Raw genomic sequence first — 24,477 nt, 5'->3', positions numbered from 1 at the left:
TTTTGATCATTATTTGGATACAACGCGATAGTTTAATATGAGCTGCATTTATAAATTAGTTAATTTTATCAGCACATAACACTTAGTATGTAATATTTTGGATTAATTACATTTACTAACAAGTTGAGCCCTGATAGCTCAGGGAATAGAGCGATCGTACCGAGTTCGCGTCCCAGCGATGGCTGGTCTATACTAATTGTGCATCCAGCTTGCACCAACCACTGTGCTGACGTAAAATATCCTCAATGGTAGACGAATACTGGGTTAGAGTCTACTTGCCGCCAGGCTAACTATTGGCGATTTTCAATATTTTTCTCTCCATGCAAAGCAAATGCGGGTTAGTTTAATCTAAAACTCCTGAACGAAGAAACATTTCTCCCAATACTTGGTCAAGGAGTTCCCTTGTCTTCTGGATTGGGTTCACAATTACAGGGCTAAGGATTTTAACATCAGTAGTCGTAAACCCAAAAATTGGGTCGGCAGTTTAACGACGGTTATAAAATAAGAAAATTACTAGCATGTTCAAAAAAATAATATTCAGAATGCAAAATTTTTAAGAAAGATAATTTGAAAAACCCTAGAACCTTTAAATAGTTATTTATGCATCAATTTCTGAAGCATTGTGTGTATATTTTTTAATTTAACATACAATATAACAAGAATTCCAAACCTAATTATGCATTTATATCATCTGATCACTATTAAAGGGATGAGTCATACAAAGTTAATAAAAGATAGCATATAACTATTTAATGAAGTTGGTTAATATTAGACAGAAATAAGACTCTAAGATTCTATTGGCGTTTTAAAGAGGAAAAATGCTTTAGAAATCTGTGGTGCAGAATGCAGAATAAAAGAAAATATCAAAACGCGTTTTTGTTTATTTGGGAAACAATTAAGAAATAAAAGGCAGTTTTAAGAAATATTTTTAAAATTTATCGTGCAATTGCAGTTATTTTGATGTTTTAAATCCCATCATTCTCACTGTTTTGTCAGGTGTTTACTAAGTTTTTCTCCTTCCCTCTCATATATACTGCATTGCGATCCATTTTAACTTTTATTTTTCTCATTAAATTTTCTACATGGATCATAAAAATACTAATTAGAGTGGTAATTGATATACATATGAGCGAGGATTAATACACATAGTAATTGGAACAAAGATACACATAAGAGCTATAATTGATACACGTAAAGATTTATACAGCGATACACATAAGAGCAAAGATCATCAATGCCAAGACACAAAATATTTATTTTGGCAATTTTTATAGTAGTGAAAAAATTAGAAGATTTTTTTTTTTTTTTTACTTTTACCAATTAATTTTTAGTAGCAGGTCTTGATCCTACTTATGAGGTGCCTTAAAAAACGAGGCTACTTTTTCCCCACTATCCTATTAAGTTGACACAAAGAATTTAAATTAATATTTTTGAAGTAATGCCGCTGCCTGCAAAACACTAAATCTATGGATATTCACTTTCTTGTTTTTGTTAAAGTAATATTTAATATCAATTATTAATAGCATTATTAAATTAGACAATAAAAAATTATAAATAATTATTAACAATTATTTTTATTTAAAATATCTTAGAGTAAACTACAATTAGAAATGCGTGTTGCACTTAATATCTTATATGTTAAGACTTTCAAAGGTTTATTTAGAGAAAGTACTTTTTTATGACTATGATCTAATAACTAGCTTAATAATTAGCGCTAGTTTATTGGCATGTTCATGATTAACCTTTTAAACCATTAAATTTTCAAAGCAAAAGTTATTCTGGGCTGTATATTTTTTTAATTTAGTTCACTATATTAATTTAAAACCTTAACATATGGCTACAAAAAATTTCTTCAAGTGTCATATACAACACAATTCATTCTGAAAAACGTATAAATACTTTTTTTAAAACCAGTATAAACTCCATTGTTATCATGACTATCAACTTTTAAAGAAAATTTGAGTTAAAAAAATAATTAAAATAAAATTTCCTAGAAACATATTTGGAAATATTAGGAAAATTAATTCTGATATTCATTAAAACTTTTTTATTTGTTAGTTTTACTTCTTTCTATTAATATTGTTCCTTAATTTAATAGCTTCAAAACCATAAAATGTTTTTAAACATATTTATTTCCATGTTTGTTTGTCACTAAATCAAATAATCTAACTTCTTTCTTTTACTTTTGTTCCTCAGGAATGTATACAGTACTGCAAGGTTCAAAAACTTATATCAAACAACAGCTGCATTGACAGATATACATCATACGCACCCCACACAGGAAAAATTTGTAATAGATGTAAGAATATTTTAAATAATAAACAAAATATATTTTCTTTTTCGATATCATCCACACACTGTTTTCTCAAATCTGATTTGTCAGATTTCATCAAATCGGATTTGATCATCATGGTCTTGTGCAATCGTCAGTAAAGACGGCGTGCCACCATTCATCGGTCTCGAACAGGGGTTTCCAACTGGCTGCCCGGGGGCCACATCCGGTCAGCGAAGCCTTTTCTTGTGGCCAGAGAACTAAAATATATTAGTTGTCATTTTTTGCTGACAATTTTCGTAAAACTTCTTTATGGATTTAAAATACTTTTCTCGTTAATAGAAACCTAATTTCTTCGTTCTTGTGAAAGTAAACATACCAACGGTGCAAAAAAATTTATTTCTCGGGTTTTGCATCCAAGATAATATTTATTCAAATGCAAAAATAATCGTGCATGTTGCTCTTTTTTATTTCATTTTTTTTGTATTTTGTGAATATAATTCAGCATGTGTGTATCAGAAATTTTCTCGAAGAAATTCTCCGATTTAACTTTTTGAAACTACTCATTTTGGACGAAAATATTCACACACACATTTGTAAATTTAAAATGTAAATATCTATTCTCTGGTGGTTGCAGCAGACAAACCTCAATTTTCTCATTAAACATTTTGTGTGGTACTATGTAAGTTTGATAACAATCTTTTTAAAGTTTCATATCTTAACAATTAGATATCTGTTGCACATTAACTGTTTAATGCATAGTTGCACATTAAAGTTATGGTTATAACCGTGATGCATCGTCAAGAGCAACCAAAGTTTTGGTTGTCAGGCTTGTGGTTCATGCTGTTGCAAACATTGTCGAACTCTTCGTACCCAATCTTGTTATTTTTCAAGAGACTTAGGCTAGTTCACTCCTTTGAACAAACTCTCGCCGAGCCAAACCTCCGATTTTTGCCTGTGACGTCACGGGGGCGCAAAGCTTGAGCATTTGCTTCAAGAACAAAGCGTTCGATCTAACTAGCGTTAACTAATATTGGAGCATTTCTTTTTTTTGACATATTCCAAGACATTATTTGCTCCTCATAATGATTTTTCTCCATTGTTTTGTGAAGTGAATTACAAAAATTTAAAATTATCTATTAAATGCCAGTTTGTGAGATTGCAACTTTCGAAAATTCTGATAGAAACACAAAAGGAAAAATTAAAATTTTCTACGTGTTCGCGATAGTAAATGAAAACTAGGTAAAGAATGGCTTCAACATTTCAAACGAAATAACCCAGTTAATATTAAATATGAAAGAATATGCAGTAAGCATTTATTTCTTAAATCAAGATTATGAAGATGATATGAGAAATCGTTTGCTTGGATTGCCGATTAGAATGATTTTAAAATTGCTCTAACTCTACAAAGTGCTCTCTTATCTAAGGGAGGATTAGTTGTTCCGTCAGCAGCATGGATGGAAATCTGTCAGGAATTTGAGAACATTTTTCAAAGTGTGCATGTGACAGAAAATCAAAAAATGTCATCAGAGAATTTATAAGTGAATTAGAGGGACGATATCTCGCAGTGAATAAAACAGCAATACCCTTATTTTGCATTTCAGAACTTTTATAAGAATTCGCCATCTAAGTTGAAACCACCCAGCTACTTCAAAAAGAAAAACAGACGAAAAAATTAAAAAATGATTAAGTCAAAGTATATAAAAACTTAAATGAAAAGTATAGATAATTAGTAGTTAAAATTCTCCTAATTTCATAACGTAGTTTTTAATCTAGTTATTATTTAATTTTAAAATAATAAAAAATAATAAAATATTTATTATTTTTTTGATTATAATATAAATATGTTCTTTTAATTTTAAATATCTATAAACAATTGTAAAATTTCTAATATTTTTATGAACCTAAATTATTATTTTGTTAGAATAATTAGCGTTTAAGGTTGTTGTTTCCTAATGATTAAGTATAAACAAATTACCATTAGCAGCATATTTTGAAATCAGGATTCTAAATTTAACCCAACTTTACAAATAATTGTTATCGAACAATATGTAGCTAAAAAAGTGTCGATATATGCATGAAATTTTTTTTAATAATAAAAGTTAAAACTGAAAATTTTAAAATAAAGTATTTATAGCGTCATTTACGACTACTAGTAAAATATTTTTATTAGTTTAAAATGGTTTTTAATTTAATATTTTGCCCAAGAAATTTTTTTAAACTATGTTTTTGAAAGGAAATATATGTTAATTGCATAAAGTTTGAAAGTTAATATCAGGAAAAAGTCGAACTTATCTTTACAAAAAGAATGATACAAAGTTTTCTTAATATCTTTGCTTGCGATCTCCGAGATCTGTGCGCAGAGTGACGTCATGAGGGGGGAAATCGTAGCTTCAGCTCTAAGAGCGGAATGAACGAGCCCTTCTCTTTAGCCCTGTATCACACCATGTTTAATTTGTGATGCAAATTTCATGCGTGTGGTTTGCTATCTTCCTGTTTTCCTGGTGTAATTCATGAATGAAGGAGAAAAACTAATTTTAAAAATACCGTTTGACAACTTTCTTATATTAATTTTACTGGCAAAATTTGGATACGTACAATAATATAGCTCATCTGTTGATGTTTTCACGAATTACTGACTTAGTTTGTAAACAACTTCACTTTCATACACTGTAAAATCACACGGAAAGAACATTTCCACTAGTAAACATGTTTTTATACAACGAAGATAAACTTCATAATAAAGAATCATTATTAAGAGTCATTATTTTCAAAATCAGGCAGGAAACTTAAGGTCATGATATATGATTACTGAACAAGTTAAATCCTAATGACTGCTCTGAAAAATTTCAAAATTCAAGGTCGTTCAACATCATTTTATTAAAAATGAAATGTGAGTATGTTTCAAGTCAAGGACAGCAAGAACTCTCTAAAGTTTTGCTTTGCTGTATTATTGGCATGTCGCTACCTAGTTATAAACATACATTTTTTCCTCAGAGCATTGCTAGTTTTCAGTGTTATACTGAAACAAATTTACTGAAAAGAGTAGTTTTTGTCACTTTTCCTCCCTGAAACTCTTAGATAAGCAACGAAACGCCAATATTTTTTCGCTGAATATGAAAGTTCACAATTAGTGCAATCTCCTTAACTCCTTGGTAGTTGATGCTTTTGGTAAATTATTATTCAAACTTTCAAAATATTATTCAATTATTCATTAATAATTTTTCAATTACTCTTTACTTTTTGTACAGTGCGCAAAGTAAAAAACGGACCAGTCTGAATAAATTTTAACCTAATTATCAGATCTTCACATTCTGGAACTCAATCTTAATGGTTCGAGGGGGTGACCTTACATATGCCACCTAGTTAACGCAGAAGATTATTCAACAAGTCGAAAAATTTGACACCAAAACTTTTTTTCCCTTTAACATAATAAACATTTCGATGGACTTAATATGGGGAGTAGCCAATATCTTGGAAATACGGTTCCAATATTTTGATTAAAAGAGCGAATCAAAGTTTGGATCCCTTAATATTAATTTTACTTTCTGCGTATTTCACAGTATCTGGAGAACTTTTTAAACGAATTGATAAAAATTTCACTCAATTATTAGATTCATTTATCCAGAGATAATTCCATTCAAAATATAACTTTTAGCCAATATTTATTATTTTTTATTGTTTTATTTGATAAAAGTCTAAAAATGTAAGGTTTTAAAATTTTTTACATCATTTTAAAGGATGCAATTTTAAATGGCAAACAAGGAAATTTGAACGAAATCGGTCAAAGGGTTCTTGAAAAATCAAAATTTAAAAAAGTAATATTTTTACACCACTCGAGATATGGGGATTCGTGACTTGTAATATTAACATTTAGGGGTCCAAACTTGCGACCTCCCTCTTGAACAAACTATTGATACCATAATTCTATAATCACGGGTAACCCCGATATATTAAGGCTTAGAAATCCAAATCGGTCAAAAAAAAAAAGGGTATGTTTAGTCGGGGGAAATGCATTTTTGTATCTGGTTTCGTAACTTAAAATATCGTATGCAATAATTCCTTCGCATATTTAAGGTCACTCTCTCAAGCCATTAAGGTTGAGTAACAGAACGGAAAGCTATCATGAGATTTAGTTATTTAAGTTAGTTATTAGGATCAAAAGTTATTTAGGGTGTTCCTTTTATTTTTTTAGTAATGGACATTCTATATACACTCTGGGTATCTAGTATATTAAGGTCGGTACTTGCAGAACACTCAGTTTATTATATTTCTTTCAAAACTCTACACTGTTGAAAGTTATGAGTCACTGTTAAATCACTGTTAATGAAAAAGTTATGAGTTACTGTTAAAAGTTAAACTTTAGGATAATGATAAAATTTGCACCAAATACTGGTTAAAGATTTATCGAGTTTTTTTACAGTGTAAATACACTTTAGAAAAAGGAATTCGACCTTACATTCTTTGTAAGAATATTCATTAAAATCGTATCCAGCATCTAATTCAAGCTTAACATGATTGCAATTAACGCTTCTATTGCTACGATTCTTAAATAGACATTTGAAATAGCACTTTTGAATAAACTTTTGGGCTATTCCATGGTAACTTACGTTACATTCACAGAAACTTTATTGCACTGAGAACTTAGAAGCAAACAAATAATACTAATACACAATCTAAAATAAAGTGATTTCTTAAAATTACAATCAAAACCAAAAGGAACCTAATTAGAATAATTAATATTTTTCAATTTAAGCAGTGTAAAAATCTAAAACTAGTGTGGTAACTTACGTTACTGAAAAAGGAATGGCATAAATTTGCATTATGCTTGAAGGCAAAATTCTGTTCTTATACAAATGTTAATTGATTAAGATTATATGTATCATTTTACTGATATGTTTAAATATTTATTATGCCTAGATTTAAGATTTTATTTCAAAAGTTAAATAAAATATAATTTTTTAAATGGGTAACTTACGTTACAGTAACTTACGTTACGAAATTCCCTTTGCATCAAATTTTTACTCCAATAATGTACAAATGCAAATTAACATATTTAAACAGTATAGTGCAAGGGAGAAAAAGTGTACATGAAGTAAACTCAAATAACTTTTGATTTACACACTTGATTCAGACATTACTATGCACACTTATAATGTCCTCTGTTATTAACTAGTATAGGGGCTCTATTCTTTTCGCCATGCTTTCTTTCTGGTAGAATATTTCATCTCTTTTTCCTGGTCATTTCCAATAGATTCCCACAGCAGCCATTTCATTGACTTTAAAGTCTTGCTCTTCAACAGACATTACCACACCAGTATATAACATTTCCTCGTATCTATCAAAATACCAATCTCCAGCTTTTATTTTGGATTCATCATTTTGTTTTTCAACAGCTTTCACTTAAAAAACCATTCTGGTATACCTTCTTGAACTTTTAAATGGTGGATCTGCTTAAGGTTTTTAATCTGTGGAGCTTTTGAGAATAGACTACACAGATTAACTTTTTCTGACGCTTCTTAATATCTTCTGGTGTGATTTCTACCATATTTATTTTTGTTCAATGCTCTTGTGTTGCTGCCCCAAACTCAGAGGCATTGATGACAATATGTTTTCTTTTCAATACAACATTTCTTACACTTCCTTTAATAGATCCACCTGTCCCATCAACAGGACTCTTGCCGAGTGACGTGGCAAAATAATTTCACATCAATATTTTTCCATGATGAATCTCAAAAACAGGTAAGACCGGAGTTAATATATCGATTCTTGAACTGACTCCTTGGCCCATCTGATCAGATATGAATATTTTTGATATCCACCGGCACACATTCTCCAGACCAGCATTCATCTGTTTTTTCTGAACATAAAAATAATTTTCTGAAGAATTGCGTAAGATGGAACATTATGGAATTTTCTGAAGGCTTCAGTAGCTTACCTGAAGTTTTCGTGATACTTACAAAGACAAACATTTCTAGGAGGTTTGTAACTAAGCAAGACATGCTTTGGACGGAGCTCAAAGGACTTAGTTTTCCAATTTTGCATTTTCGATTTTTTTCCATAAACATTTGGTACATTTCTCGAACTGAATGAAGAAGATAACATGCTTGTACTTTCTTCTTGCCACCATTAGCTTGTAGAGAGATTTCGTCCAACTTTGAAAACATATGAATGCCAACACCCAATAAAATGATTTAATGCAAAGATTTTCAATAAAATTAATATCCTAAGGAAGTGTTTATTTATTTAAACTTTGTTATTGTAACTGGATACATCTTATTTAGTTTATATGCCAATTTTCAAAAGAAATGAACTCATTTCACATTGGCAACTTAGATTACATGCAAGTCAGTAACTTACGTTACATATATTGAATAGTGCACAAAACAATAAATAAATAATATTTGAAAGGAAAACTATTGCTACTTATTTAGTGCTAGCCTCTAAGAAAGAAAAAATAATATTCTTACTTTTGTATCACATGTTTTTTTTTACACATACAACTTTTCCTAGTTTTTGGTAACTTACGTTACATGCATTAATGTTTAGTTGAAATTTATATAATTAAGTGAATTTAAGAACAAAAAGTTATTTTAACTCTGCACAATACTTCTACTAAGTGTAATAAACAATATTTATTCTTTGGAACATTTTGAAAGGAAGATAATGTTAACTTACTGATTTTCAGAATCTGACCATGTTCTTCACCCAAATCAGAACAAGCAAATGCCAATGTTCAATGGGGTACCAACACTAAAAAACTGAATTCTCAAATTTTTTTTTAATAAATTATCAAACTTCAAACCTTTCTAATTCAGAAAAAATCCAAAATAATAACATTATTCTTATTTGAATTTTCCGATGCTTTTCCCCTTTTTCATGGAATCGCCCTTTTCCGAATAGACTTTTGAAATAGCACACTTTTGATCGATATCCCTTTCAAAATAAAATAATAACGTATCTGAAAACATTTCATTTAAAAATTTAAGAGATTTGGTAATTTAAATTCCGTGAATTAGTCAGGTTTGTAGCTTATTCAACAATATTTTTTATTTAAATACTGCTTATTTTTCAGATTTGATACAAGTTTCATCTGTTATTCTGCAAGAATGTTCCAATGAATGCCAACCAGCATGTTTGTAAGTTTCTTTTTAATTTATTTGTATTATTATGGAATCAATGAAACAAAAGGTTTTTAAAAACAAAAATGTGTGTATCAAACATGTTGCATTAAAAAAAAACAATTTCTATCTTTGTTATCTTTACTTAGTTTACTTACATATAATATACTGTTTGAAAGATTCTGTCAGCACCATGTCAGAATTAAAGTGCAAACATTCCATTATAACTTTTTCTTTCATAGCATGCAGGTTGTTTTGTAAGTACAGTTCTTAAGTTTTATTTTGGAATTTTTGTCAAAAAGAAATAAAAGTTGGTTATACACGTTATAGCACAATAACCATAGCAAGAAATAAATAAGAAATTTAAACAAAACAATGTTTTTTCTCGAAAAATTAATACAAACGGTATTTTTGACAAAAAGCTTAATGCCTAATTATAATTGATGCTTCAAAACTCCCCTATTCCCCCTGCGTACTTTCCCCTTTTTTGCCTTTTTTAAAGAAAATCTAAGAGATTTGATATATATATATATATATATATATATATATATATATATATATATATATATATATATATATATATATATATATATATATATATATATATATATATATATATAAGAATTTCTAAAACTAAAAATTTTTCTCAATAAATGTTGATTATTTCTCTAGAAATCATCAAGATTAAAATTGTATGATTAAAATTCATTCTAAAGTTTTAAAATCATTTCACATTTATCAATTTCATAGTGATATTCGTATTTATTAAAAAAAATTGAATTATCCAGTACAATATTATTCCGCACATCCAGTTTCGGATCGATCCACGGTAGCAAATCAAATGCCCTTCCTAACTTCAGTAAGAACTCTGCGTAAAAGGCATCCCACCATTCTCTATTTGCGCTTTCAATTTCATATTTTGTAATCTGGAAAACTATGAAAATATTTTAAACCATTTTTAATGGATGCCGGTAAGTATACGTTTAAATTCGCTACTCGCATCCTGTGTTTTATTCTCTATTTTTCTTGAATATTTATTTTGTATTTTTTGCATAATATTTCAATTTTCATTTAAAATATTTTTGCTACTTCTCAAATTATTAATATATTTAGCTTTGTCTGAAAGCAATAATAGAAAGCACTCTTTTTTGCCGCCATAGTCTTGTGAGCTATAGACGAGATTATATCTTTTCCTTATTTTGTATTCCGGCTTTGTTTTAAATTTTTAAAGCATTTTATTTAATAATGGTTTTTAATTCTTCTCTTTTCAAATATATATATTATTTTCCATACTTTCTTTGTATTTTAAACTTATTTCATGAATTGTATGTATTTACAGCTTTTGTGCAGTAAATAAAACTTTTTGTTATTTTTCTTAATTTTCTTCGGTAGTCTCACTTTTCTTTTTTTCGTTTTTGTCTCTTTATAGCTATATATATATAGATATATATATTAAAGAAATTAAATAATAATTTTGTTAAATGAATAATTTCAGGGAGCAAGAGTTCGAAATCAAATATGAAGAATCTGAAGAGGAGCACTATAAAAACTTCTTCGTAATATATTAAGTAACTTTCTTACTCTAACTGTGTACTAATAGCGATTTCAATTTATAAAAGGTTATTTTGGTCCACAATAACCCCATTAGCCGTTTATAATGGTTTAAAAAAGTATATCTAAATCTAAAATGAAATTAATTATAGTCTAATCCCTATTAGAGAATGAAAACTGATAAATTTTAATTAAAATATTTATTTCCGATAGAACTTTTCACTGCACTGAAAAAGACATTTTAAGTATAGCATAAATTACTAAACTTGAGAACCATAATTCAATTTGATTCATTTGAAATATATTTTAGAACGTATTTCCTATTTTCAACAAAAAAAATTTACATGTTTACTTTAAATGCGTGTTGAACTGCAGTCACTGTACTTCTACCAGTTACTGGGACATTGTTAACACATCTACACTAGTCCCACGAATATATTTATACCTACTACTGGTTAGTCATAAAAATACAGAGCAAAAATTAATATCATAACAGCTAAAGAAAACAGTGTCAATTTTAACATATGACAATCTTTTGTTGAAATTTTTAAAATAAAGCATGATAATAAAAATATAAAGAGAAAATTTGAAAGTTACTCCCGTGCTTTAAAAAACTTTCTTAGCCAAATTTCTATTTCTACTAGACTATTCACAGTGTACTTATATTACTGCGCATGAAAGTATCAAATCTATGATATCTAATAAAGGGAATTTGAATAATATTAAAAGTCCTTCACTGTGTTTACTCTACGATAAACCCATGCCCTGCCAAGCCTCTTATATATATACACACGAGAAAGAACAATAAATTAAAATAAAATTGACAAACTTCTGATTTGATAAAGCTTTTTATGCTGCATTCAATTTTTATATCAATGCTACTTTAAAGAGTGTGTACAGCTAAAACCTCTTGCTTACCAGAAAGAATCAAAAAGACTGCAGAACTCTTCATTCCTAAGATCGTATATTTACGTTAAATAAAACTCCCACATGAAGTTAGCATCGTATCGCTAACATGAAAAGCGTGATGTTTTTCTTTTCTAAAGCAGGCAATTTTATTTTGAACAGTTTAAAAATGTGACTTAACATTAGATTTTCGTAATCTCTTCAAGATAGTGCTAAAAATTTTTCCCATAGAAACAGAAAATATATATTTGCAGATCTTGTGGGCTAAAAAATTGTCTGACTTTCTGTTTTTGATAATAATAATTATATCCAGACATTCAAACAAAAGACTCATGTAAGTTCTTCTAATCGGGAGAAATTATTTAGTAAGAAAAAGATTGTAAGTAGTTATAACCTGTAGCGTCAAAATAGAAAACATTTCAAAATGACATAGAAATTTTTATGCTGATTCAATAATATGTAAAGTCGACCCAATTTGGATACTTCAATTTTTAAATTAATTAAAAAAATTGCCAGTCATTTTTTATGTCAAATATATCTAAGTTATGAAAATGCTTTAATAGACACATACGACAATTTAATTATTTTCTTTCTCATTACAAATCTGGTAGTTTCCAAGAGGTAATATGGATTTTGACTCCTAAACTAAAAGAATGTTTAGGGCTCATGATAAAGTCTCTTTTCCCCTGAAGTCTCCATTCTTAGAGATTCCGTATATTTTGCTGAACTATTAAATTTGTAAAACTTCATTACATCATATTTTTGAGAGTAAAAAAATGTCAAGTGTGAAAAAATAGTAATATAAAAAAGTAAGTTCTAAAATTTATTAAGTAAAAAAAAATTAATTTAAAAAATATTAAGCCAAAAAGTTAAGAATAATTGTATGTCTTGATTCTTTTAAACATGCTCTTACGGTATGTAAGCATACATACACAGTATGTAAGCATGGTGTTTTTTCTATAATGGACCAACGTGAACAAAATGGTTACCATCATAGGCATCCATCAAAAACCGTCTTACTTCTTGATGGTACCCTAAAGACTGATCCTTATCTAATATTAGGAATTGAACCATTCTTGTATTGAACCAACATGGGCAAAACTTACATAGTTTAATGATTTTGTTTGACTGCTATCAAAAGTAATCCAAAATGAACCATCATATTTTAATGGTTTCCAACTTAATACCCCTTCAAAAACAATCTTAATTTTTGATTTTGCTATTAAAACTGATCATCACAATACGTTAGGAATTAGAAAAACTTTATATTGGACAAACATGAGCAAAACCAACACGATTTGATATTTTTGTTTGATTGCCCATCAAGAGCAATCCCTCATGAACCAACATATTTTAATGGATTTCAACTTAATATGTCACCACAAACCACCATGTTTTTTGATCAAGACTGACCATCAAGACTGACCATTATCTAATATTAGGTATTGGAACAACTTTATGTTGGACCAACATGATCAAAACTAACATAATTTGATGGTTTTGTTTTAATACCCATCAAAAGTAATGATCATAATGATCCATCCAGACCATAATGATCCATCATTTTTTATTGGTTTCCAACTTAATATCCCATCAAAAACTATCTTATTTTCTTATTTTGAAATCAAGACTGACCATGTTAGGGATTGGAACAACTTTATGTTGAACCAACATGGGTTGATGGTTTTGTTTGATAGCCCAACAAAAGAAATCCATCATGACTCAACATATTTTGCTAGTTTCAAACGTAACATGCTATCAAAAACAACCAATAAGTAATCTTACAGTATAGTGCATTATAACTACGAATTCTTAATAGTTTTCTACTCGATGACTCGTTTTCTGCACTTCAACTAAACTGAAATAAATAAGGATATTACAAAATCGTTAATTCACTGTTTCGTATTTATGGTTTACGATTAACTTATATCACCTCATTGATTAAAGGTTTTTAAATTGCCTTTTTTCTAAATTTTCGAAGAAATTGTATTTAGATAAAAATGTAGTTTGTAGAATAAAATTATTATCATTTACTTATATTAATCATTTATTTCAACTATTGCTGAACAAGTGTGTGGAAAATGATGGTTGCAAGTAAGTCAGAATTAATTTATTCTCGATAAAACAGTATAAATTTCTTAACATTTTGTTTTCTGCAATGAAATGACTACATTATGCTATTACATACATATATCCCTCCTTTTAATCAGAGTTTGTAAGGTCCTTAAGTAACTGTAACAGTGGTAGCAAAACAAGAAGATAAATGTATTTTATTACGCTTGTATTCACCACATAATTCAATAATCGATTCCAATAACTCCAAATATCTGATTACAAAATCTTAAGCTCTGAAATTTTAAATTTAAAGGTAATTTCATAATTTAATATAGATGACACAGTTTTTCTAACGTTTTAAGGACCGCAGGAACCTTGTTAAAATAATAATAATTTGCAGATTTTTACTTCTTTCAGCATTAGATACTGATCAAAATATTGATCAAGACCCAAATGCAACACAATATACTTGATAGTAAAAACTTCTTTGGCTTCAAAAAATATGAATATAGTAATAAAACTCGACATGCTTAGAGCTCTCTTAAATGAAAGCCCATTCTAAAGTATCGCCAGATGGGAATGAAGTAAACAAAAGTGATTTGAAACATAAAATGTGAAGTAGCCAATGAAAAGTGAAAAATAAAACTGGGAAAACTACAATGCGCGATAGGGAAATTAAAAATAAAAATTATTTAAGACAAAAGCAAAGCTGGAAAAACGATTGCTATTCTCATGATTCTCCAGACGTGAATAACTCGTGACGTAAATTTTTGAACGTTTGAAACATTATTTTTCTGTCTTCATGGTTTTTGAAGTTAATGAAATCTTTGTCTTAGCCCCCAGTTTCTCCGGATTATTCATTTAGTAACACAGTATATTAAACTAAAATAGTTAACACGATATTAAAATACATTTTACATATGATAATGGTTAAGTCTCTTAGATTGAAAATATAATATATAATTCGTCACAATTCTCAAAAAAAATCAAAGCTGTGCAATTTTGATCTCTTTTTTTCTTTATTACCCATTGGCAAAATGGGTCTTGTTTTGGGTTTGATGGCATGCGTATCTTATTTGGACGTCATCACACTTTTCAGCTGTGTTCAAGAGCTATAGTAAACAGTGCACATGCGTCATCATTGCAAGCGTTGCTATGGCGACCGCTGCTGTTTCTTTTTATTTAATTTTTTTTTTCGTTTTTAATTTTGTTATGCATTAAGTTGGTAAGTTTATTTTTGAGATAAGGGACCATAGAGATTCCATAAATGCTTCTTGAGTTGTGAATGAAAGAGAATTTCATTTATAGAGCGGTATTTTCTTTTATTGTTTTAATTATGAACCAGAAATTCTAACTTACAGTTCAAACTGGAGAGTTTTTAATACTATTTCAAACACAAATAAAGAGGGTCCCAAGTTGATTAACACAGTCACAAAGGTTAGACTTGAAGCAGAACAAAAAAAAAAAAAAAAAAAAAAGAAAAGAAAAACGAGGCCTAGGCCTAAACTTACAGAGGCTTAAAAACCAAGGAACGTAGACGGGAATACCTTAACAACACACAAACGGAAAAACTAGAGGGTTCCTCCGCTCGCAAACGCAAGCATGAAGCCCGTTCCTCACAGTATCAAAGTGGTTGATAGTTTCTCTACCAGAACCCTACCGAAGAGTGAATGGTGGCTATCCGAACCCTTTTTATGCAAATACGGGAAGTGGATGTTGATCACTAGTCAGGGATAAATGATCCATTGTCAACGTTCCCAATGACTTGCAAAATACCGTAGACTGTCTTCCACGCAATATAAGTTATTCATTTACTATTCATGTAAAATTGAAAGAAAGCCTAGCTTTCAAATCCCATTTCATGAATAAACTTGCGAATTCGAAACGGGTTTATGATGCAGCTTAAAATCTCCTTCAAACACCATTGCACCCATCCTAAAATGTTAATATTGATCTCGATTGGCTGTTCAATCATCTAAAGAATTTACACAGAATATGTCTGAGCTGCATTCAAATATGTCTGCGAAATTATGTACCGAACAGTTCAGGATTAAAAGTTAAAGATGTCCAAGATAAAAACAAAACAATAGAGCTGCTTTTTCAAAAAAGAAAATTGACAACAAACATTTTGCCAATGGGTCACTTGTGATCGCCCTGCGATGATCGCAATTTTTTTTCTCAACTTTAATTTTTACTATAAAATTGATGGTTGATGAGATCTGATGAGATATCTCTGTTATATTCATACTATTATTTAAATTTTCAATCGTTAATAAAATACTTTTTATTTCATTTTTTTATTATTTTTTTGTTTACTGTTGCTTTAAAGAAAATTATTTTTTGGATGTTAAACAATCTGTCTTCAATTGAAATTTCAAAAGTTGAATAAATAATGGTATGGTCCCTTTCGGGAATCAAAATAAAATAGCTAGAATAGTTACATTTCAAATAATTTATAATCTCCAGCCCATTCGAAAAATTTTTTAAAACATATTTTTTATTCATCGATCCAAAATCTATTTTAGATGTGTTTTAGGGTATACTTATAGGCATATTTTGATATTTAACATTTTTTTAAAAAATTTTTATGCTTAAAAATACTCAAGTTATATGATTTAATGCAGGAATAGTGTAATGGTTAATGGGGTTTCTTTGCTTTTTCTCATCTTTCCTGTCACTCTTAACAAAATAAAAGAATAAGTTTAATTTCGAATTATTTTAAGAAGTTTAATTTTATTTAACTGATTGATTCAAGCAATAAACTTTTTCGTCCAAATAGATTTCAATTCAGTGGTTATTGAAATCATTGTCATGGTTCAATTTAGCCTCAATGAAAAATTAACCTTCTTGTCTCCTTACAGCAAAATATAAGAACAATTTCTATTCATAATTTCTAAAAAAAAGTGTATGAAAACTATTATCTGAACATACTAATTAAAATAATTTGTAATCCGAAAATGATTTATTACACTTTATTTTAGTATGAAGAAAAACCCTAAGTTAACAAAATAAGACACATCGAGCATTTTCCTGCTATACCAATACTTTGCGTATTGCGCTAGAGTTGAGAAATAATATTAACTACTTTTTTATGCAAATTTTTTCAACATTATTTTTTTTCGAAGAGCATTTTTCCTTCATGTTAAACGGGAAAATTTACTTGAACATCAAAATAAAATTGCAGTGCCAGCATTTTTTGTCCATTTAAAAAACAAAGCAGTCAGTTGCATTATCATTTGTATTGCTCAGGTATGCATTTATTGTTATGCATCTGTGCATATATGATTTTCATTACTCAAATAAATAAGAAACAATAAAAAAGTCAATAATTTATCTTCATTATCGAAAAACTGGTATGCTTATGAAATAGTCAGTTGTTTTGCATCGAGTAATTTGAAAGCAGAAGAATGTTTTTAAAATTTTAACAAGGGTTAATTCTCATTTAGCTGGAAATTTTTTTAAAATTGCTTGAACAGTTCTAGAGATATAGCGAACTGCGCAAAAAAAACTAAAATTAGGTGGTTCAAAATTTGTACCGCTGTTGTAACTATTGGGACCATATTTCCCAGATTGCGACTACCCCCTATATTTTTGGGTCTAAAGCCCAAATCCTTCAAAAAAAGATATGTTTAGTGAGAGAACGTATAATTTTGCTTGAGATTTCGTAAGTTTAAATATTGCTTGTACTAATTAATTAACATATTTAAGGTCACCCCCTCGAACCATTAAGATTGAGTGCTAGAACGTAAATATCCGAACATTATCTCAAAAGTTATTCAGCATGGCCCACCTTCTATTTTGCACACTATTCACTGATCACTTACAATACTCGTCACATAATGGGGCTAATAAAACAATACTTATAGTTAAGTACGGAATAACTCGCAGTTAAGTACGAAATAATAGTATTATAAAATCGTGATATATACACTTTTTTGCTGTAATTATTTTTTAAACGCCTTTTAAGTGTAAAAGACAAGTCAAAATTTTAACCTACATTATATCAGCCATTTTAATATTGATATTTTTTATCACAAAATTTAAATATCTTCAATTATTTGACAAGACATTCTCCAATCAACGTGTTAATTTTTTTTAATTTTTATTAGGCTCCAGCATATTGTCTTGCAGGTCTTATTCTCAAATTATAGATTGTCAAGAGAAATTCATACTGCAAAAATTGAGGTAAGAGTCTCTCTTTCTCAAAGAACATCAAATGTTAAAATATCTCAATATCATTTGTATGGGCCAGCGCCGCATAGTGCTCTGAATCGAAAAAAATAACTCACCAAAATTGAAAAAAAAACTCTTTTTCTTGATCATGACTGTTTTGTGATGTTCATAAAACAATATAATCAGAAAAAAAAATTCTCTAGTTATTTTAATAGCAAGCTGAACTTATACTTCTTTCTTGTCATCGTGAACTAAGCAGAAAAACATACTATAAGAAATGGCTACTCAAATATCCCGAAACTTTCTTCATTTTTGACGAAAAAGTTTCCTGTTATATGCTTCGAGCAAAAATTTTGTCATCGTTACTCCTTCTAGGAAACGAATTTCGTAAAAATTAAAGAAACAATTTATAATTTTTCTTTTTCCTCAAAAAAGGAACCTTAAAGTTCCTTATATATCGAAATTATTTAATAATCACTTTAACGTGAGCACCATACAAGTGGCACAACAAAGCAAGGACAGACAGAACGGAGTAATAAATTACACCCATGCCTGAGATGGGATTCGAACCCCGGATCAGTCTTGTACGAGACCTACTCCATAACCACCTGTGATATAATTATTCATCACAAAGTTTATACTCTCCCTAATATTTTTTGTCTTTTTAACTTATTTTACTTAAGCCTCTTAAATCTAATTTGTTGTATATGGGTTTCTGCTTTAACTTCGTTTTAAAAACTTAAACTTATTCTTAATGAGTGTAATTTACTATGTATATGTTCAACTATTGAATATTTTTTTATTAATTATTTATAACATTTATTGATAATTATTACTGTGCACTATGACTTTTTTTGTAAATAATTACTTATTACCTGCATATTTACGTTGCCCTTAAGTCATGCAGTGCCTTACTTTTCAAAAGATATCTTTCTCCAATTTTAATTTTTACTTTTTATGAACCGAAACCATCTCTGGGACCCATGTCTCTAATGAATTATCCTGCTCTATTTTTCCAGATGTTATATTTTTGGCGTGTGTTGACCACCCCAAAGTGTTAATCGTGTTACTTGTTTTTCTCCCCTCTTTTTACCAGCTTTCAGCAGACGCATGAGCTTTTATCACTTAAAATATATTTTTATATCTTAGTTCCCTTAACCTATGTGAATTAATTCCATTTTTCTCCAAGCATGTGAACTTTTTAATGCATTTTAATCGGAAAACATAAACTCTTGTCTTTTCCCCTTCTTGGCCTTGTTACCCCTTCACACGAGAGTGTCTTTGTCTTGGTCTCGTAACGTCACTTTACCATTGGCTAGTTTAGTGATATCACTTTCTTTTTTTTTTACTGATTTGTTCGTTACCAACGACTATTGTGAGTTTTTAACGCACTGCGAGACTGAAAAAGCATAGAATTTTATGTTCGTGAAATGATGGCTCATCTTGGGAAAGCAAGTGCAAGTTAATTCAAATTTTTTTGTGAAATCCGTATTGTTTTTTGTTTGCTTCCTGTTTAAGGCGACGAATAGTTGTTGGAGATGCTGTGTGGTGATGTTAATATAAGTTGAAATGAATGTAAAAATCAACAAATATGTTTTGGTTTTTTTTCCTTCACCACATCTATAATTATGCAAATTCCGGTCTATTGCCACTTCACTTTTGTTATAGTGTAAACACGGGTATCAACTCAATTGTGAGTAGACCAGTTTTACAATTTCCTTAGAGTTCACAGATTTATATAAACCCACACTCATGATTTTTTTTACCACGGTTATTTGAGCTGTAAGTACATCTAAAATTTATTTATTTTCCCTTTTGATGACCCAATCTAACTATTGAGTTATTTGGGTTTTTTTTTATCAATGCTTTTGCTACCACTATTTGTTCTATTAAAATGTAATTTAGAATTAATACGCAACTTTGACAAAGTATGAAATAAACGTCCTGATGAGGTTATTATGTATATGTTACTGTGAATGACCTAAATCGGTGGTTGTTGACTTTCAGCGGTGAATGTTGATAATCACATAGTCGCTTTGGTGAATGTCCGAAATATTTGTTATATCCGATTTGATATTAATTTATTCGTGAATATAATTACATTTATTCGATATATTAAAACTAATTGAGGATAGATTAGAAGAAATATCAGTGTTTGGAGTATCGGGCAAATCTATAGCGGGCAATGGCACTTGACCTTAAAAATATCAGTGTAGGGTATACCGGGCAGTGGCACAGAACCTTAGAAAAGTATCAGTGTAGGATATACCGGGCAAATGTAAACCGGGGAATGGCACTTGACCTTAAAAAAACATCAGTGTAGGGTATACCGGGCAGTGGCACTTGACATTAAAAAAACATCTGTGCAGGGTATACCGGGGAAATGTATACCGGGCAGTGGCACCGAACCATAAAAAAACATCAATGAAGGGTATACCTGGCAAATGTATACCGGGCAGTGGCACTTAACTAGACCAAGTATGACTAGATCTTTGGTAAATGTCCTAAATATATACTAGGTCTAGTTAAGTGCCACTGCCCGGTATACATTTGCCCGGTCCATCCTACACTGATATTTTTTTAAGAACAAGTGTCATTGCCCGGTATACCCTACACTGATGTTTTTTTCAGGTTCAGTGCCACTGCCCGGTATACATTTGCCCGGTATACCCTACACTGATGATTTTGTTAAGATTCAGTGCCATTGCCCGGTATATATTTGACCGGTATATCATGCATTGATGATTTTTTAAGATTCAGTGCCACTGCCCGGTATACATTTGCCCGGTTTATCCTACACTGATGTTTCTTCTAATCTATCGTCAGTAAGTATTAAAATATCGAATAAATGTAATTATATCCACGAATAAATTAATATCGAATCGGATGTAATAAATAGTTCGGACATTCACCAAAGTGACTATGTGATTGTCAACATTCACCGGTGAAAGTAAACAACCACCGATTTAGGTCATTCACAGTAACATGCACATCATTTACATAATAACCTGATCAGGACGTTTATTTCCTACTTTGCCTAAATAGAATTTGTCATTTCTATAGAATGCCTAGGCATTATATACAATGCCCAGGGAAAGTATGTAATAATTCTCACATTTCATACTTAGCCTAAAAACATCCGGCATTCTATACAATGCGGGCGTTTCAGACGTTGCGGGTAATATATATATATATATATATATATATATATATATATATATATATATATATATATATATATATATATATATATATATATATATATATATATATATATATATATATATATATATATATATATATACAGTACACTCTCGATTATCCGTGTGCGGATTATCCGGTTTGCGGATTAACCGCGCTCATTCCGGAGTCACACAAAAAATATAAAGAGAAACATTTTCAAGATTAAAAAAATTTGATTCATGAAGTTCTAACACTACCAAATTTTTGGAAGCAATATTCGTTATTGGATTGCAGTATATGGAATATCAGCAGCATGGTCAAAGGTAAAATCGTCTACGTTATCACGATCTTGGAGAAAGATCATACCGCTTGATGAACAATCCTCTTCAGATGTTCAAGAAAAATATGATAACAGTATTCTCGAACAAGCAAAAGAAATCTAAGGTTTCGAAATTCTTGATGAAGAAAATTTAGAAGATTGGTTTCAAAATGATGCATGTGAGCCTGGCTTCCAGTATTTGACTGATGAAGACATCGTTATGTTGTTAAATCAAATAGTGATGATAGTAACTGATGCAGAAGATGTAGTAAATGAATGAAATACAATTTCTCATTCTGTGAAAGCTTTATTAGATTATATGGGAGGATTTGATTACGGTGACATTACTGCGGTTCGTAAAATGTGTGTATCGATATATGGCGAAGACGCATTACACATTTTTTAAAAAGGAAAATTCCTAGTTTGATGTTATGCATGCAAATGTCAGTAATTTTTATATTTTTTGTACTGATATCTCATTTTTCTTTAACAAAAGGAGTTTTCGGATTATCCGTGTTTTTCGATTGTGCGTGCGACCTGTCCCGGTGATTAACCCGGATAATCGGGAGTGCACTGTATATATATATATATATATATATATATATATATATATATATATGTATATATTAACTATTTGTAATAAAATTCAGACCACCATACATACGGCTAAATTTGTCACTTTATTTTCTAATCTTTCTTATAATTTCGTCATTCTAGTTATCAATCTCCACCAAAGCACTACGTTGAGGTATTAATTGAAGGAAATATTTGCTTCATATATTTGAGAGTTCGTGTTTCGTCACGAAACACATGATTTCTTGACGAATTGATTACTCAAAATTTACGAAGAAATTCGTAAGAATAACATAATTGTCAAAAGTGAGAGGTTTATTTCTGAGAGTATAGACGAATATTTCAACAACAGTATTTGAATATTTCAACCACAAAATTAATTTTTGATATTTTTTTTTACTTTATCATTTTTTCATATGAGAATGTGCAACATGATAAATAAAAATTCTATAGACTCATGTACACTTTTCAAAAACCTACTTGAGTTTGTAAAAATATTGTTGAATTCAAAAATGTTCCTCACACCTGACTATTTACGAATTACATTGTCCTGGTAGAAATAACGGTAATGCTATGAAACACTATAATTACAAATTAACGGCGATAATCTTCATATAAAATGTTTTTGCATAAGGAGGAAGTTTTTGTAATTGGTAGAATCATATTTGACGTAAGAATGAGCATGCCTGATGTTTTAAATTACGTGAACGTATAATTATGTTCAACTCAAAATGATGCACTGATATCTTGTTGGTGTGAAACTTTGTAATGTAAATATAAATATAATGGATGAGTAAATCTGTTATTTTCTGTGAACATGATCGTTATATCTATGATGTGTCGGGTTAATAGCTCCAAATCGGCTAAAAAGCTATTTGCGCTTTTTTTTTTTACAATTTTGATCAATTTCCTCATTTAAATCAGTTCAATGGTACTTTGAAGAAAGGCTGTCTGTGTAACGAGGTTTCTTCCATTTTGTGTGCTAAGGATGATAAGTCAAGTCCTGGACATCATACTAAAAATTCTTACAAAACTATATATCCTGTTCTAGTTGTTGCAAAATATACTGCATAGATATATTCAATTATCTTTTATAAAAGGAATCCTATCCTTAAAAAAAACACAAGAAATATCGCAATCATTCTTTATTTAATAAAAATTTCCGAACAAAAATCAAAGACACTGAAACAAAACAAATATATTTTAGATTCTTTTCAAACAGATCGATATAAAATGTTCTAAACTAACTCATGGGTGTGTAAAAAAAGATTTGAAAGCATGTACTTTAAGTAACATTTCTGTATTGTGCAAAAATTATGAAACAGTCACAGCTATGGAATACTCGTATGATACTACCACGCAAAATGCTATCGTTAATTACCTTAAGACTTTCAATTTCATTTTGATCACATTTATTTGTCACGTTTCCGTTACCTTTTCAATGGGATCTTTTTTAGGATGTTGAACTGTTCAGCTATGTTGGTGGTTTCATAGGTATATGGTTGGGGATCAGCTTAATAACTGTATTCGATCTTCTGGAATCATTTGCCAAGATGCTACTTTACCCAATCAAGAATAAAAAGATTAACGCTTCTGTGAAACATGTATAAAATCAACGATGCAAAACAGGTTTATGTAAATAAAATGTACAATCGAACTTGTGAAATATTTTATTTTCATTATTTTATAAGTGTGTTTGAAAATTCACTTAAGATGTGAGTTTTTCCCAATTGTGCGAGTGGTTTTCAGAGGACGTAGGTAAATATCATGAAATTCTTATGTAAATACGTATATAAAAAAAAAACCAGTTCACTCCTTTTATCTTGTTTCAATTATAATATTAGATGCTTGTAGTTCTTCGTTTCGTTTTTTCGGTATTTTCGAAGCATGAAACTGAAAAATTCAATATCATGGCTTTTAGCATGGTCTCATGTACTAGCCTAATACCCTTTATTCTAACAGGAAGAATAAAAGTAACTTATGAAAATAAAAGAACTGAATAGTACTACGGAATGATGCCTAAAACTAAAAGACATATACAAGCACAATTAAGTATCTAATACAATTCCGACAATATATACCCGTTATAAGCTGATTGCAGAATTTCTAGGTTTTTGGTGTTCAAAAATGGTTTCAGAAAATATTAAGCATGCAATACGCAAAAACAATGTGTGTGTATATATATATATGGGTCATTCTCACGAAAACTGTCATTTTTCAGTTCATAAAATCCCAAAAAAGTAAAGTGAATAAAAAGCTCTGAAACTTTTTATATTAATAGAAATATGTAATGGCATTATAAAGAAAGTATATATCCTACAAAT

The 24,477-nt window shown here is 29.6% G+C and overlaps 1 protein-coding gene across 5 annotated transcripts in view; it reads left to right on the top strand.

Annotated features, from left to right (window-relative positions):
* Positions 1-23,819, top strand: part of LOC122272636 (uncharacterized) — a 114,658-nt gene extending 90,839 nt beyond the window's left edge. For 4 of the 5 annotated variants that reach the window (XM_087163526.1, XM_087163527.1, XM_087163528.1 and 1 more), the window contains 6 exons: positions 2,197-2,299; positions 9,348-9,411; positions 10,889-10,949; positions 13,922-13,944; positions 18,015-18,090; positions 23,611-23,819. In XM_087163526.1, the coding sequence (XP_087019652.1) occupies positions 2,197-2,299; positions 9,348-9,411; positions 10,889-10,949; positions 13,922-13,944; positions 18,015-18,090; positions 23,611-23,763 (480 nt within the window). In that variant the 3' untranslated portion in view covers positions 23,764-23,819. The remainder of the gene's footprint in view (positions 1-2,196; positions 2,300-9,347; positions 9,412-10,888; positions 10,950-13,921; positions 13,945-18,014; positions 18,091-23,610) is intronic. The other variant, XM_087163529.1, reaches the window with a different exon arrangement.
* Positions 23,820-24,477: the final 658 nt, after the last annotated feature.

Source organism: Parasteatoda tepidariorum, chromosome 5 (assembly GCF_982258835.1).
Source record: "Parasteatoda tepidariorum strain Cologne lab strain chromosome 5, Ptep-v5.0, whole genome shotgun sequence".
Lineage (NCBI taxonomy): Eukaryota > Metazoa > Arthropoda > Arachnida > Araneae > Theridiidae > Parasteatoda > Parasteatoda tepidariorum.
Note: the sequence above shows the minus strand (reverse complement) of the source record. Positions and strands in the feature narration are given on the sequence as shown.